At 43.1% G+C, this 14,473-nt stretch overlaps 2 protein-coding genes across 2 annotated transcripts in view; both read right to left on the bottom strand.

Annotated features, from left to right (window-relative positions):
* Nucleotides 1–268: 268 nt before the first annotated feature.
* Nucleotides 269–7,309, bottom strand: psmc3ip (PSMC3 interacting protein). Its single transcript, XM_088906545.1, has 8 exons — nt 6,437–7,309; nt 5,922–6,022; nt 5,382–5,471; nt 4,572–4,683; nt 3,494–3,639; nt 2,182–2,235; nt 1,459–1,518; nt 269–1,345 (listed from the first exon to the last, which is right to left on the bottom strand). The coding sequence occupies exons 1-8, from the start codon at nt 6,459–6,461 to the stop codon at nt 1,289–1,291; spliced, it is 645 nt and encodes a 214-aa protein (XP_088762671.1). The 5' UTR covers nt 6,462–7,309; the 3' UTR covers nt 269–1,288.
* retreg3 (reticulophagy regulator family member 3) overlaps nt 7,301–14,473 on the bottom strand; it is a 13,564-nt gene continuing 6,391 nt past the window's right edge. Inside the window, exons 7-9 of the mRNA XM_088906541.1 lie at nt 14,021–14,100; nt 13,317–13,449; nt 7,301–12,329 (exon numbers count right to left, since the gene is read on the bottom strand). Coding sequence (XP_088762667.1) covers nt 11,728–12,329; nt 13,317–13,449; nt 14,021–14,100 — 815 coding nt within the window. The 3' untranslated portion in view covers nt 7,301–11,727. The remainder of the gene's footprint in view (nt 12,330–13,316; nt 13,450–14,020; nt 14,101–14,473) is intronic.

Raw genomic sequence — 14,473 nt, 5'->3', positions numbered from 1 at the left:
CTTAACAGGATGAGGAATTGTCCTTCCTGAAAAAAAAGATGTTTTCCTCCAGACTGGGTGTCTGAACTTGGAACCAAATTCAAAAAATTCAGCCCCCTGACCAACAGCAAAATACAAACATGTCACTAGGTGGCAGCATTCTCAATGGAAAGAAATGATGAAGGGCAGGTAGGTCCTTGTTCTAATTCCACCACAAAGCTGCCCCCCAAACCATACAGGTCTTTATCTCCTTAGGCAGTTAGGAAGAACTAAACAACATTTAAGGATCAGATAGAAATGCTTATTTTTATTTACATATACCACAGTCATCCAGAAATAAAGAACATTCAGGCTAAAATATTTTCTGAAAGCAGAACAAACGCAGCAGGATAGAGTGAATGTTTGTAATCCTGTCAGGACAAAAATTAACAAGAAGCTACTTCCGATTTCAAATCATTTCAGAATCTCATATTAAACTGAACATGGATCTTGCTCATTTTTCTCACATGCCTTAATCATCGGGAGACCACAGATAGGTCTGCCTTTGTCCCTAAAAAACCAGTCCAGGCGTTAGCTGTCTAACTCTCAGACAGACACCTGCCACCCCAAGCACATACTGGAGTACACACACAAACAAAGCAGAACAGGGCATGTGGTCACAGGCTCTCCAATGGTGTTTCCATACTTTAAATAACAATGGTACAAAAATATCTGACCCACAGTACATATGCTGGTGGTGCAAGCAATACAAATGAAAGATCTTTCCCTCTAATGTTATCAAAATGCAGGCGTTTGATTTCTCTTTCTAAAGAGTTTAATTATTGATAACTATTATCAGGGGCACCATGACATTTATCTCACTGGGAAAACAGATTTGCCCTTTATGTTAATGGAAATCTCTTCATGCAGTCAGAAGCTATTTAAGATTTTACTTTGGCTCATAACACCTTTCTGTTTTTTTTTCTGTTGACTTGTGTAATCACTGTGAAGCTCTGAATGCCTGACATAAATTATTCTGATCTTAAGCTATTTTATAAACAAAAAATGTGACAAAGGCACTGGATGTAGGAACCAGAACACAGAGTTGAAATTAACCGCTTCCTGGTTACTGTAGGCCTATGGTTTAAACTGAAATGAAAGTGCAACGGCACTGCTCAGGCAATCAGCCTCGTCACTGGTTCTTCTCATTCAGGTAGTAAACTTGTACACCAGCACTTGGCAAAAAAAAATCAAAACCATCGAACTGCGGGACGCGATTCCATTCCTCCGGAGATGGGCAAATCCAGCGAAGACGGCTTTCACACTCCCATCAGGTACTAGGCATGGTAACTTTACAGTCTTCATCCGTCTCCACGCCAACCTCCTCCTAGGCAGCAAGTAAAATTCACACTTTACTGTTAATGCGGCAGAGATAGACAGAGCTGCCTTGTCACACGCAAATGTCATGCTCAAGTCAGGTGAAACACTGAAACTGCTTACCAGAAACTGCTTTTTGCTCTTTGGGTATCCCTCCAAAATTGCATCCATCATATCCTTTGCCTTGGAAAGAAGAAAAAGTTCAGAATTTAAAAAAAAACAGTTTATGACAGCCTCCCTTTTTAAAGCAATTATTTTAAAAGGAGGTACTGTTTTCCACTGTAAAAGTTATAGTACTTTTTAAGGAAAAAGTCACAGCTCATTTAAAATGAGCTCTTATCAAACTGATATTATCCTCTGAAACTGCAATAAAACTACAGAAAGTAGGGCAGCACTCTGAAGAAACTGGGTCAGCCCTGTCAACACCCACTGTTCTTGTAAAAACAGGGACAAACAGGGACACAACGAAGTCTAGCAGACAAAAGTTTAGATTTGTTTTTATGAAAGCAGATATACGAGCAGTCTCAGTAGATTTAATATTTAATTATACCCAGGTCCTGACTACTTGCTCATTAAAGACACTATGGCACTGTTGTGTGTGAGAGAAGGGCTGTTAACACCAGAGGACTGTGTAATATGGCCTCCCTAAAACTGCCCCTTAATTATTCACCTTCCCGGTCTCTGCTGTGTCTTGGATCTGCTCTATCATTTAAAAATCGGAACCGGATCACACTTCTAGGCCAGGGGAAAGTCATTGCAAGATGAGAATATGTGCCTAACATTTTGGAAGCCTGCTAACATTACACTGCTCTTCCATCTGATGATAAAAGAAGAAAGAAGCATTACCAGTCTCTTTCTCTTCCTCCACTCCTTGATGTACTGACTCCTCTCACTGTAAACCTGCCAAGCGAAAGCAGCAACGTTAAGCACACAGTGAAGAGTCATTTTTCACACATCCCCTGTAACACATTCATCAAAGATCAGCTGCAGACTTCCATCTCCTTCATAGTGGGGCAGAAAGGAGTTGGCCAGCACACCTGCAGGCAGGAATGCCATGGATAGGCGCACTGACGTACAGTTAAAAGCATTAGTTTTGACCATCCTTTTCTCTAACATGGCTATTCACCGATTGATCAGAAATGTTACACTCTTCTGTGCTTTTTGAAAATACCTATTTATCCTGATGGTATGTTCTGGTGGATTAACTACTTCAGGATACAGAAGGATAAAACTTTGGAGCAGGAAATATTAAGTATTGGTATAGCTGTATTTGTTCCTGCCAGGATTCTGAAGGTATATTTCTTCCAATATACCCCCAAACCTCCAGTGTTTGAGGTCAGTACTAAATTGGGAAGAAACCGGCAGTAGTAATAAGCATGAGAGAGACCAACATCTTGGATGACTTTCCACAGATTATAAACATACCACTGTAGTTCTAAAATGTCTTAACTTGCTTGTTTAACTTAACTTAACTTGTTCACAAGTATTGGAAAGCTGTAACATCAAAATTGAACCTTTTAGGAAGATTAAGGTGTCCCTTTCAATTAAACAGTGCCCCTTTGATTCAAATGTGTTATACTGATCATTTCAGACATTTCTTATTTGGTAACAAATGTAAAGTTACTTGTATAAATGCAAGTAACTGCATTTATTTAAACAAAAGACTCTCTTCAATACATTTCTGTCATTTAATTGTAATCTTTGTCAATAAAGGAGGAAAGATCTTCTGCCCCATTCTGTTGACAGTCTTGTTCCAATTTAGGGTTGATTTCAAATACCATGTCTGTGCTAGGTTGGAGTTGGGCTCAAAACAGAATTCTGGAAGGTATGTATTACACCCATCGTTAATTCACTGGAGCTACAGCAGTCAGTTGAGTGTCTCGAATAAATGTATGTTAACCAAGACTCCAAACTTAAAGGTAAAAGTCTAGAAATGTTCTGTAACACCTGAGCTAGTGCAGAACCTCATTGCAGATTCAGGATTCCAGTACATTCAAGTGGAAGTTTAGGATTCTAGTGAGTAGTTCTGCTGCGGGTTCATTCAGGTATGGACTGCAAGTACTGAAACTCAGTAAGTACTCAGATTTCAGGCAGAGAAGCGCTAGGAGGCCATGGTCCCAGAAAGACAGGTTTATACCGGACGGCTGACAAGTCTGACCTTCTCTTTTTCCTCTGGCGTGACGTGGTTGGTGGCCGATTTGACCTTCTCCAACCTCTGCGTGTAGCCGGCGCACTCGCTCTTCAGCGCCTCGATCTCTGAGATCATTTCCTGCGTCGTCAAGGAGCTGTTCAGCTCCCTGAGCTCTGTGTCAAACATGGAACGCAAAGAAGGCTAAGAGTGTGTCAGGGATTCTGGGATGAGAACACATGAAGTCACAGTCTGCACAAATAATTCACCCGTACAGGTGAAGACAGTAGAGACCAATGCACAACATTCTCCCTGTAACAGCTCAGAATTTCATTCGGGGCAATGCAAACAGACCACGTTTATCGCAGCAGCGATAAACGAACACACAAGGGTAGCCAAGACGGTGCTTCACAAATAAGCCCCCAATATGCTTTTTTTCTAAGAAATGTAGGACCTCAGTCAAACACTAGGTTCACCAGACACTCGGCAATTACACTACCAATTGCAGCAAACACTTCGAGAGCTACACATGAGCTTAGCTGAACCTCCAGTAGGGTGCAGGTCCTCCTGCACAACTCCAAGGATCACATTCTGTAGCAGAAGAATAACTGAAACCGTAATCCAAATCATCGATTAACAGCAGCTCATCGCTGGGCTGCCCTCACCGTGTGGCTTGGCTTCCATTATAACTGTCGTGAACTGATCTGGCTGATGTTTTTAGCCCCACTGTTTGTCAGTCTGAAACAATTTCAGAGCTGCAGAGGTGGAGCCAGTGCAGAAAGACTCTGGGGTGGGGCGACAGAAACAAGAAGGTAGGAGTTTTGAGACAATGTACTCAGGTGAGTGATGTAGTCCAGGGAATCGTGGGATCTGTAGGCGAAGCCTAACTAGGTTGCTCAGAAGTAGTGTGGTCCTGCCTTCATGGATGTCTGAATATAGCAAAAGAGAAGGAATGGGAATGGGCAGCAGGGGTCTGCTGTCAGGAAGAGCAGAGCAGACAGGAGAATATGAGCGAAAAGGAGTGAGGGATCAGGGTGACAAACAGATCGGAGCAAACAGAAGCATGGAGGGGCATCACAGTGCCCAGCGCTGGAAGGACAGGCCCTACCTGCCTCCAGCTGCCTGCAGCTCTGCTGGAGGGTCTGCACCCGCGAGTTCAGCTCGGAGATCTGCCCGTCCATTCCCTTCAGCTCCGTGTCGCTCACGTCGGCGAACTGCGACTGCAGCGGCAAGACTTGCTCAGGCCCGAGGCAAGAAACCAGCACCACGCCTGCCCTTTCCGTTTCAACCCAGTTCTGAAACACTTCTCCCCATGCCCACTTAAAACAGAGCAGTAGTGTTTACATTATATCTGTACAGTCTACTGTCAAATAAGATCCTGCCTGCTCAGCATCTGCCCCATGGTAGGGCTACAATATTTTCTTAATGCAGGGGTCTGGGTCTTAAATCATGGGTGGCCAAGTGCCTTCTGGCGTTTACTGCACCTGAGCTGTATTCAACAGTTGGCCTGTTAAGTTAATTAAAAGCTTTATAGGTAATCCCTCTAACCAGGCAGTGAGGTGATTTATACATAACTGCATCTTTAATAGAGTGAATGTTGTGAGCAATTGTTAACGATCCTGTAAAACCCTTAAGATCTATATATGTGGACCTAAAAGATCCAGGGGAATCTGCCTCAGTCAAGTTACCGCGTAGTTTCCTTCAGACACCCACATCTCAGACTACCAGAACTGACATTTAACTCCAATCAGAGCTTAGTTTTAGCCCCAGAATGAAAGCACAGCTGCAAAGCTGAGACAGTGTATGGGGATTTGATGACCGGCTTTAAATTCAGACTCATCCTAACTATTACAGGATAATCCAAAGAGTGCATTACAGCAGTGGTACTGCAGGCAGCTCTAAATATACTTAAGCTCACCTGATCTGCAAAGTAGATCTTCTGCTTGCCATAGGCTTTCTCCCTTATCTTCCCCTGCTCTGCAAGCAGGTCCAGGGCTTTGACCACAGCCTGCAGAGGAAGAGAGAAATGGAACATGGGCAGGTTTCTCCATGCTGGCTTCCAGCGATCCATCTCTGGGCCACGGGGGGGGGGGGGGGTGGAAACCAGAGCACCTGGAAGAATCCCGTGCGAGCATGGGGAGAACAGACACCCCAGGTCTGGAACTGAGCCCAGGAGCCCAGGGCTGCAATACTAACCACTGCCCCACCCAACTCCCAGTGCTCCTCCATGTGAAAAACAAACCACTGCAGCACAATACCAGGACTGAAAAATACTCTAGACGCTGCTGTATGTTGTGGTGTTTTCTCTAATAATAATGGATATGTTCTCCATTAATAGTTCTCACAGTCCGCAAGTGCTCAAAACATTGCCACTGCAGTGGACTGCAATAATGAGGAGAACATCAGTTACCGGAGCCGGTGCACTTAAACACTTGGACAAGTCTTATCGCCATCTCACCGTCTTTCCCAGGCCGTGCTGTTTCTGCAGGTTTCCGAACACGTCCTGAGCGCTGTACGGCCGGTTCTTCTCCGTCAGGTAAGTAAGGATGAGGGAAGCAGCTGGAAGGGAACACAAACACGTCTGCTTGTCAAACGATACACACATCGGAATTGCGTCAACAGGTTTTTAAATTAAATATTTCCACCAGGAGCCTGCATTTTCTTTTGCACTTTAGATCTATTCAAACGGACGATAAAATCGCCAGCAAATTCATGTTGTCATTCTAGCCATAAACAAAGGCTTCTATATTGAGCAGTGTGAAAAAGCTTTTCAGCTCAGGGCACAGGTACAGTACTTGTGTATGCCGGATCACCAATATGTTTAAATTCCGTGACAGTATGGCAGTGTTGTGCAGATATTGCGGACAGATCCTCCCAAAACGTCTTGATCTCGAAAAGATGACGAGGCAGCCCCGCAACACGACAACCACAGCATCGGAAAAATCGCTGTATTGAATATTCGTATTCACGTACCTGATGCATCTTTAGAACTGCTCATATTGGCACCTGTGCTCTAGAGACCCTGGAAGGCGTGTCAGTTGTGTATCACCCGAATGTCCTTGCTGTACACAGCAGGTACAAATCAACAGCTGATGCCTTCTTGATCGTCGTCGCGCTGAATGTTAAGTCACACACAAAAAAACTATATATTTACGTTTGGTGCAACCATATAACAATACGTGTTCTTCCACACAAAACCGAAGATAACTTCCTACAAAATAGCTTTTCTTCACAGAAAACCGTCCTCAGCGCTTAACTGTCGCGCGCAGCAGTGCATTGTGGGATAGAAAGGGGGCGTGCCCCGCAGCACTGTAAACTTCCGGTAGGCGGATGAGCAGGAGGTCTCTTTGGTTTATGCGTTGTTATGCATTTGTTTATTTTCGGTTTCGGCCCTTCGCAATCCAGCGCTAATCCAGGCATAGCGAAATAGCGCAGTAGCTGTTGCGAAAGCGACGTTTAATTCAGAACAGCATATTAAAACGTCCACAGTTATATATCAAAACCTTAAATATTACGTAACTGAATTATTAATCTCGGTGCGCTGATTTAAATTAGTTACGTTTATGTACCCCCTCTGCTTAAATCACCTGAAACCCGAAGAGCACTTTATATTAAGAAAAAACTAATTGAATATTTAATGTTTGGTGTCGTACGCAACGGGTAGGACACTGCATGTATGTTTTAACCTTGTTGAATACTGTGTTGGAGACCAATAAATTATATATATATCTCCACAGATTGACATGAATCCAATTTTTTCCACCCTTTACCTACATTTTAAGACAATTCAGTATTTTAGAATACAGTATAGTACGCATATAATGTATGACGCATGTGTTGTACACAGAGCTTGGTTTAATAAGGTTTCCACATCAAAACATATCAAAAACAGATTACTGGGGTAAGGAAGGGACGAGTTGGAGAGCCATTTTTACTGTACACATTTACTTTAGATTCCACACTTTGTGTAGAACAGCAGCTCCTTGCTCTTGAAAGAATCGCTTGTCACATTGTACTGAATGGATGGGTTGTACTGAAACTATTTTATTTCGAATTTCCTTTTCCGTGTTAAAAAAACCCAAGAAGGCTGTGCTGGACAAGGCTTCTTCTGAAATAAAGGAAATCTGCTGTTCTACAAATGATCTATTATGTACTAAGATGATCACCACAGAACAAACCATATTTTCTATACAACACAATGTTTTTTTTTTCCTGTTTTTATACAGTAGCCTGTTCTATTTAAGTTTGATCCTGCTTATTCTAGGCAAAATAATTGATCTGAATTGTAATCTAAATTACGTTTAGTCATGCTGCAGATTAAAAACTGGTACAGAGAAAAAAACATAATTCCCCTTTTACGTTTACCACAATAGGTGCATCAGCTGCATTTGTAAGTTAACACTTTTATTCTGATTAAAAACAAACTTTAATGATTTTAAATGGCTTTGTACATATTCACACTATAGAGCACGATTTACTTTCTAGAACTCACCTTTCACAGAAGTAGCACTATGGACAATTTGTAAACATGTTATCTTGAATGTCCTTAGCAATACAAAATTGTAACTGCAATTAGAAAAGGTGGTAAAAAATGCAGATCTGCTTAGCCTATAAGAGAATCAACAAACTACATACATAAAGCAAAGCACAGGGAGTGGGCTACAACCGAATTTGGAATGCTTAAAACAAAGGAGTCTCACTTGATGCTTGCTTTTCACAATAATTACTCCCTCTTGAAATTTGTTCACAAGCTTCTAACAAACATCAAATGAATGACTTTTGCAAAACATATTTCACCACCATATCAAGGCCTTTATTTGTGAAAACTGTGCCGGACTAAAGGCTTTGGTACAGCGCATGGTAGTACAATTTCTTTTAAAGACTAGACCTGGAGCCTGAATAATAAATAGGAAAAGGAAGTTGACACCTCATTATGGAAAATACATATAATCCAAAAAACAACGGTCTTACATTATCTCCTGAAAGGCAAGAAATTGATTGTGGTCTTAAAGAAGGAAAGAAGAGAGAAGAAAATCTTTCACACCCTTTGTCTTGTGCTCTGCGGCATCCAATTGGACTTTGCCCTTGTGGGGCAGCCAATTGCAGCAGCATCCAAGGATCACAATACAGAACAAAATTAAGGTGTCGAATCATTGTAGCCCTTTTGCTCCACAAACACATTGGGAGCCACTGGCAGTCATCAGCTTAATTGGGAAGGGCGAAGCATATGCACACCAATCTGTCTGCACTTTTTTCAGATCTGTCCATAATTTAGATAACAAGCATTCGCTATACCCAACTACACCTTTCCCGAGCCATTCATAATTCTTCAAGGGCTTCATTAAATGATCAGAAAGTGCTATGCTAAAGTGCACGTTAAAATGTCTTGCTGCCCGAATTTAAAGATAATACAGCATTTTGCAGTGCAAACAGAAATCCTCAGAAAATGAACAATTTGTTGTTCAGATTGCTAAACTACCAGAGCTGCAAAGGTCCAGAGCAAAAATTCCATCAGAAAAGGGTTTCAAACACAAAGCATCAAATATCTGGACAAATGATGATAAAAAAATACACAGCTTTCCTTTTACCTTTTGACTCCTCCTAGATATGAAACGTAATAAAACATTGGAAAATTCCACATAACACTTCTACAAAAATAGTAGACAGGACGATGCAGAGATGCGGTGTCAGTACAGTGTACCTTTAAAGGAAATCACTCCATCATGAAAAACCAAAGTTTACTGCTCTCCCAACCAGTCTAAGAATAATATAGAAATTGACATTGGTATAATAGGTATACTTTTTTAAACCACAAACTTTAAATAATTTTCAGCTAATTAAGTCATTTACCTACTTACTGCATGAAAAGCTGAATTATCAGAGGGCTTCTTCTTTTTTGTATTGCGTAACTTTGGCTAATTTTCATTCTGTACACGTACAAGAACAAAAAATTAACCCGAACTAAGCTTTAGCACAGCTTCTGACCTATATGGAAAAAAAAATTGCCTTTCAGCGGCAGTTGATAAGAAATAAATAAAACACTTAAAATACTGTATCGCAAACACTAGAGGTATGGTAAAACATTTCGTGCAATAAGACAAGTTAATGTAGAAATGGGCTGCTGAAGTAGACACTGTCAGTTGCATATCATAGCTTTGTCAATGTTACATCGTGACATCATAGCTGTCTTGTTTCATACTGAATGTATGATCAAGTGCTGCTCATCGAAAAGAGACTCGACCTCAGCAATTCCAGACCAACAGGTTTCACTCTAGCTGACCAAAGGGTAGTGGTTTTGTTACAATCGCCAATTATTTTTTGTGACACAAACCCGATTTGGAGGAGCCAGGTGTGTTTTTCGGGGCGTAGCTCACAGCTCTGAAACCTGCAATCGCACACAGGGGAGAGCGACCCGCCCGCCTTTGCGACTCTTCTCACGCGCGTCGCAGGGAAAGGAGTCTGGCAATGAGGCTTCGGCACAGACTGGAGGACAAGCAGGTCTCCGGCCAAAAGCGCTACAGGCCTGCCAAGCACACAAAAGGCCGCGGGGTCCTGGTGTCATCGAGAGACCCGAGTGGCCGGTTATAACTCGATTAGTTCAGCCAGGGGGCTCTTCCTTTCATTTCAGGGTGTTATTGCTGCTGTGATCTGTTTGTCCCCAAGTCAGACTGCTGGAACCTTTCACTGCCATTGATTACATGCTGGCAAAACAAAACAAAATGTAAAAAAACAGCAGCAGCAGCAGAGTTTATTGCTTCACAGCATTCCCCACAGCTTGCTCTGTGTACACTCATACACCGACATCTCGATGGCCGATAGTTAAACCACAGCAGCCGAGCTGTGCCGCAGGTCACATGATTTCATGTCAGTTATGTGTCATCTCCTGTATATCTCTAGTGCTGAAACGAGAGGTCCGAGCGGGTGTATTGTACCACACAAAAAAATGAAGGTATAACTGAAAGTGTTAGAACTAGCATCTTCCCTTCATGTTGTATTTAGAGCAACAAATTAAAATACAATAATGATTTCCTGCAACTCAACGTAGATCAAATCACACTTTGCTAAATATCTTCCAAACAGTGGCCTCAAGGCAGCATACAGAGAAAGTCTCTCTCTCATATACACACACAAACAAATGCTCATACTGTTCAAGCACACATTCATGGGTTGGGGCTTCACAAAACAGCAGACACAGAACTGGGGCCTGAGAGAGTGCCATGCACTCACCATCAGTAAAGGGGCTCAGTCAGGTTCTGTTTCAGTGAGGGGCTGTGGAAGTGCGTTCGTGACCAAAGGCTATTGCATCCTTGTCTTAAAATCTGCATCAGAACTGAAGAATCTGTCAGTCATCCTAAAGCAAGAGTGCTGCAGAATGTCACTCAAACATTTTTATGATTTAAAAAAGATAGCATTAAGTTTGTTATAAAACCCTTATGCTGGCTACTGGGAATTTTAATTTAAAAATATTGTAAATAAAACTCTGACATGTTATGGTTATTTACACTGCAGATCGTGGTTAAAGAGCTGCTTAAAACAAAATACTGTGGAAACAGTATTTTGCATCATGGCTATAAACAGTTCAATATTGTGAGGACTGGGAACTTAAAATCAGTCTTGAAGACTAATTTTACTTTTGCAGATAATATATCCATTTTTAGATTTCATTAAGATTTTCAGGAAGGAGAACTCTTCAGATTTTAATTGCACATTTCAGCATACCGCCTGTTTGCGCAATGTCTGTGTTCAGTCCCAGTATTATTGTCCCAATCATGCAAAATAAAAAGCTGTTAATGAAAGTGCAACAAGTTTCTTTTTCTAAACCCACTTGCCCCATAAACACAAAAACACTAGATCTCGGAAAGCTGTCCACAAACAAAGGAAGCAGTACTGTACTCATTCTAAAAATTCTATTGCAGTTACATTACTCCATGATGATTTTTATCTTTGATTATATGTGCACTCATCAACAGATGCCTGCCTTATAGCAAAGCCTGCCTATATCCTTCATTTTGAAGTTACTCCACCTACTACAAAGGAGCCAGGGAGGAAGTGCTGATGTAGAAGAAGGAACTCATGTAAAAAGACATAAATTCACAGTGATATTAAAGGGGACCAAAACCGAGGCCTTGGTCACCAAAACCTCACATACATTCACAACAGCACACACAGACCCCCCCTCACACACTTTTTAACACACAACCACAGCCACACAGAGAGCACAACACATTGATATGTATACATTTACGCTACACAGAAAAATAGTTTTACTGTGGTTTTCCCAGCAGGCTGGAGAGAAAGCTCGATCCAGAATTTTTTTGCTGCTGCTGCTGCTGCTGCTGCTGCTGCTGCTGCTGCTGCTGCTGCTGCTGCTGCTGCTGCTGCTGCTGCTGCTGGCCCGACCGGCTGGAGGACCCAAAGGGATCCATCTGATTCAGCTCCGACTGATCCAGCATCTCAAAATCGTCCCCTTCCAGGTCGGTGTCCAGCTCGGAGCTGGACTGCTGGTGGTAGCCCCGGGGAGCCCTCTGGGGATTGTCCCTCCTGGCTGGGGGCTGGGCGGCCCCCGCGAGCACCGCCTGGATCATGTTGCTGGTGATCATGCCCGCGATGTTGTCGGCGAGGCTCTGGGCCGGGAGCAGGCCGCTCGGAGCCGGCTCGCCGTCGGCGTCCTCCTGGTCGGAGTAGAGGAGCGTGTCCTCGTGGGACAGGGACCAGCGGGCGGGGGCGGCGGCGGCCATCCCGATGCTGGGAATCCCGATGCTGGTGTCGTCGTCGTCATCCAGCAGCGTGGCCTCGGGGTTGATGGAAGGGAAGTCTGGGAGATCCCGGGCGAAGGATTCTTCAGGATCACTGTGGCGATCCAAATCTGGAGGGACAGGTCCACACTGTGCTCATTAAGAATTCCCGAAACACGTGAAGAGACATTAAAATGAACTGGAACAGGTAAAGGTTTATTCCATGCTAAACATGGAGAGAGAGACAATATTTTGGCTGTGGAAAATGAAGTGGGCTCCTGACTGACTGGCTTAAACAATAATGACCCCCGACTGGGGCTATAGCTCCGACAGGGTTAGACAGGATGCACATCAAAGAGAGTCGAATGATGAGTGGCTCTCCAGACAAGCGTGCCCAAGGGGGCGTAATAACACTTTGTATTTTCTCTTGAGCGTGGAGCTGTTGGTACAGAGCTAACTCTTCCAAAATAACTGCTGGTTCCAATCCCCAGTGGGGTGGATACATAAAAAAACAATGACAATCAAACTGATAGAAAAAAAGGAAGGAAACACCTTTAGTTTTACTCCTTTTTGTGAAGATTTGGGAGGGGCGTGGGAAGAGGACTGGAAAAGCTGCATTGACCCTTTTCCATAAACTATTCTTGGACGAAACACTGTCCGGTAACATTATTTTATTATGCAATTCATGGATCCTGTATTTTCGTTGGTTTAAAAAGCAACGAACATGCTTGTCTAAAACAAGAAAAAAAATAAGTGAAGCATAAAAAGGATGATACAATTGTGAAACCTCCCCCTAGAACTTTCTTCTCTTTCAGGTAAGTACCCATCCCAAACCTTCAGCTACACATGACTTTTCAAACTTGCCTTCCTAAGAAGACCATGGTGATATTAATGTGGAAGATGCTTTATTTTACCACCCTTTTCCAAACTCAGAAACAGACACTTAAACCACCTGTACAGACTGCCGTTTTCAGAGTACATGATGTTTTTCACCTTTCTGTTTCAGATATTAGAATTGAAGTGTAAGCTCCAGGCAGTGGTGAGCATGTTAGAGCTCCCTAGGGGTGACATGAGCAACGTCACAAGAAAGCCCAAGGGACAACTCTAACCGCCATTACCTTCAGATCCCTCTGTGAGCGGAGTCTGGCCCCGGGACAGGTTGAAGGTGCCGTTGTCCGTATAGGACACCTCTGCGTCGGAGTGCTCCGAATCCGTTATTGCCAGCTCCTTGGCCACTATGGAATCATCCAGCTGTGGGAAGAAGGAAGAGGTGATTCACCCTTGGGAAAACCTCTGCTACAGTACGTGAGTCAATGAGCCTGTAATGTCCTGAGCACCTTTAACTACAACACCTCACACAGGAGCCTCAGGGGTGCCCAGTTCTGCTTAGGGCAGACAGTAGGACAAGTGTCCAGTCCCTTTTTTTTTGCAAAAGCTGGGACACTACACATACAGTACATGTCGTCTACCTGTCCTACTGACAGGAGAGGGAAAGGGGACCTCACGATCACTGTACAACGTACAAAACAATATAGTTCCCAGTGTCGGTTTGCATATAAAAAGTAGGCTGTGATATTAATATTTTGTTTTATTCCCATTACTCAAGTTGGGCTGTATCTCTGACTTGCTCTGTACCAAACTTATATATGTACTACAGCAGCTAGTTATTAAAACAATTCCCCTGCAACTAAAACCTACAAATTCTCCTGTTCAGTGCATGAATAGCAACCTCTGTAGCAACTGAAGGTGCTTTTTGCTTTTTTGTTCTTGCACTAACACAAGCCGGTATATTTAGTAGTGCATTCTTCATCTTCCTTTATACCTTGGGACAAAACGCAGCCAGCTCCTCCTCACTGTCGCTCCCATCTGCCAGCGGGCCTGGGCCCAGCGGGCTGCGGAGAACTGCACCGAGAAGCACAAAGGGGTTAGTCCTCTGGCAGCCATTCAGAAAGGAGAGGCGCTCGCACAGCTTTTCATTGCTAACGGGAGTGGTTCTCTGCCAGGAATGCTGGGGGGAGGGTTTTACAGAGATTAAGCTCCAAATACCATCAAAGACAAAACCCTGTTTCTCTGTGTCCCTCCCAGCCCATGTAATGGTGGCTGATTTACTGGAAAACTAAGAGAGGGACAGGGTGCCATCATATTTTATTATATATAGACAGTTTGCATTCTCTGCACAATTTCCAAGTGCGTGTCTCAGTATATTTACCATTCTAAATTGCTTGTTCACAAAGGGAACAATATTGTGAAATATTACAGGGAGGAGAGAGGAGAA

The sequence above is a fragment of the Atractosteus spatula genome, chromosome 26, assembly GCF_055471065.1.
Source record: "Atractosteus spatula isolate fAtrSpa1 chromosome 26, fAtrSpa1.hap1, whole genome shotgun sequence".
Classification (NCBI taxonomy): domain Eukaryota; kingdom Metazoa; phylum Chordata; class Actinopteri; order Semionotiformes; family Lepisosteidae; genus Atractosteus; species Atractosteus spatula.
Note: the sequence above shows the minus strand (reverse complement) of the source record. Positions and strands in the feature narration are given on the sequence as shown.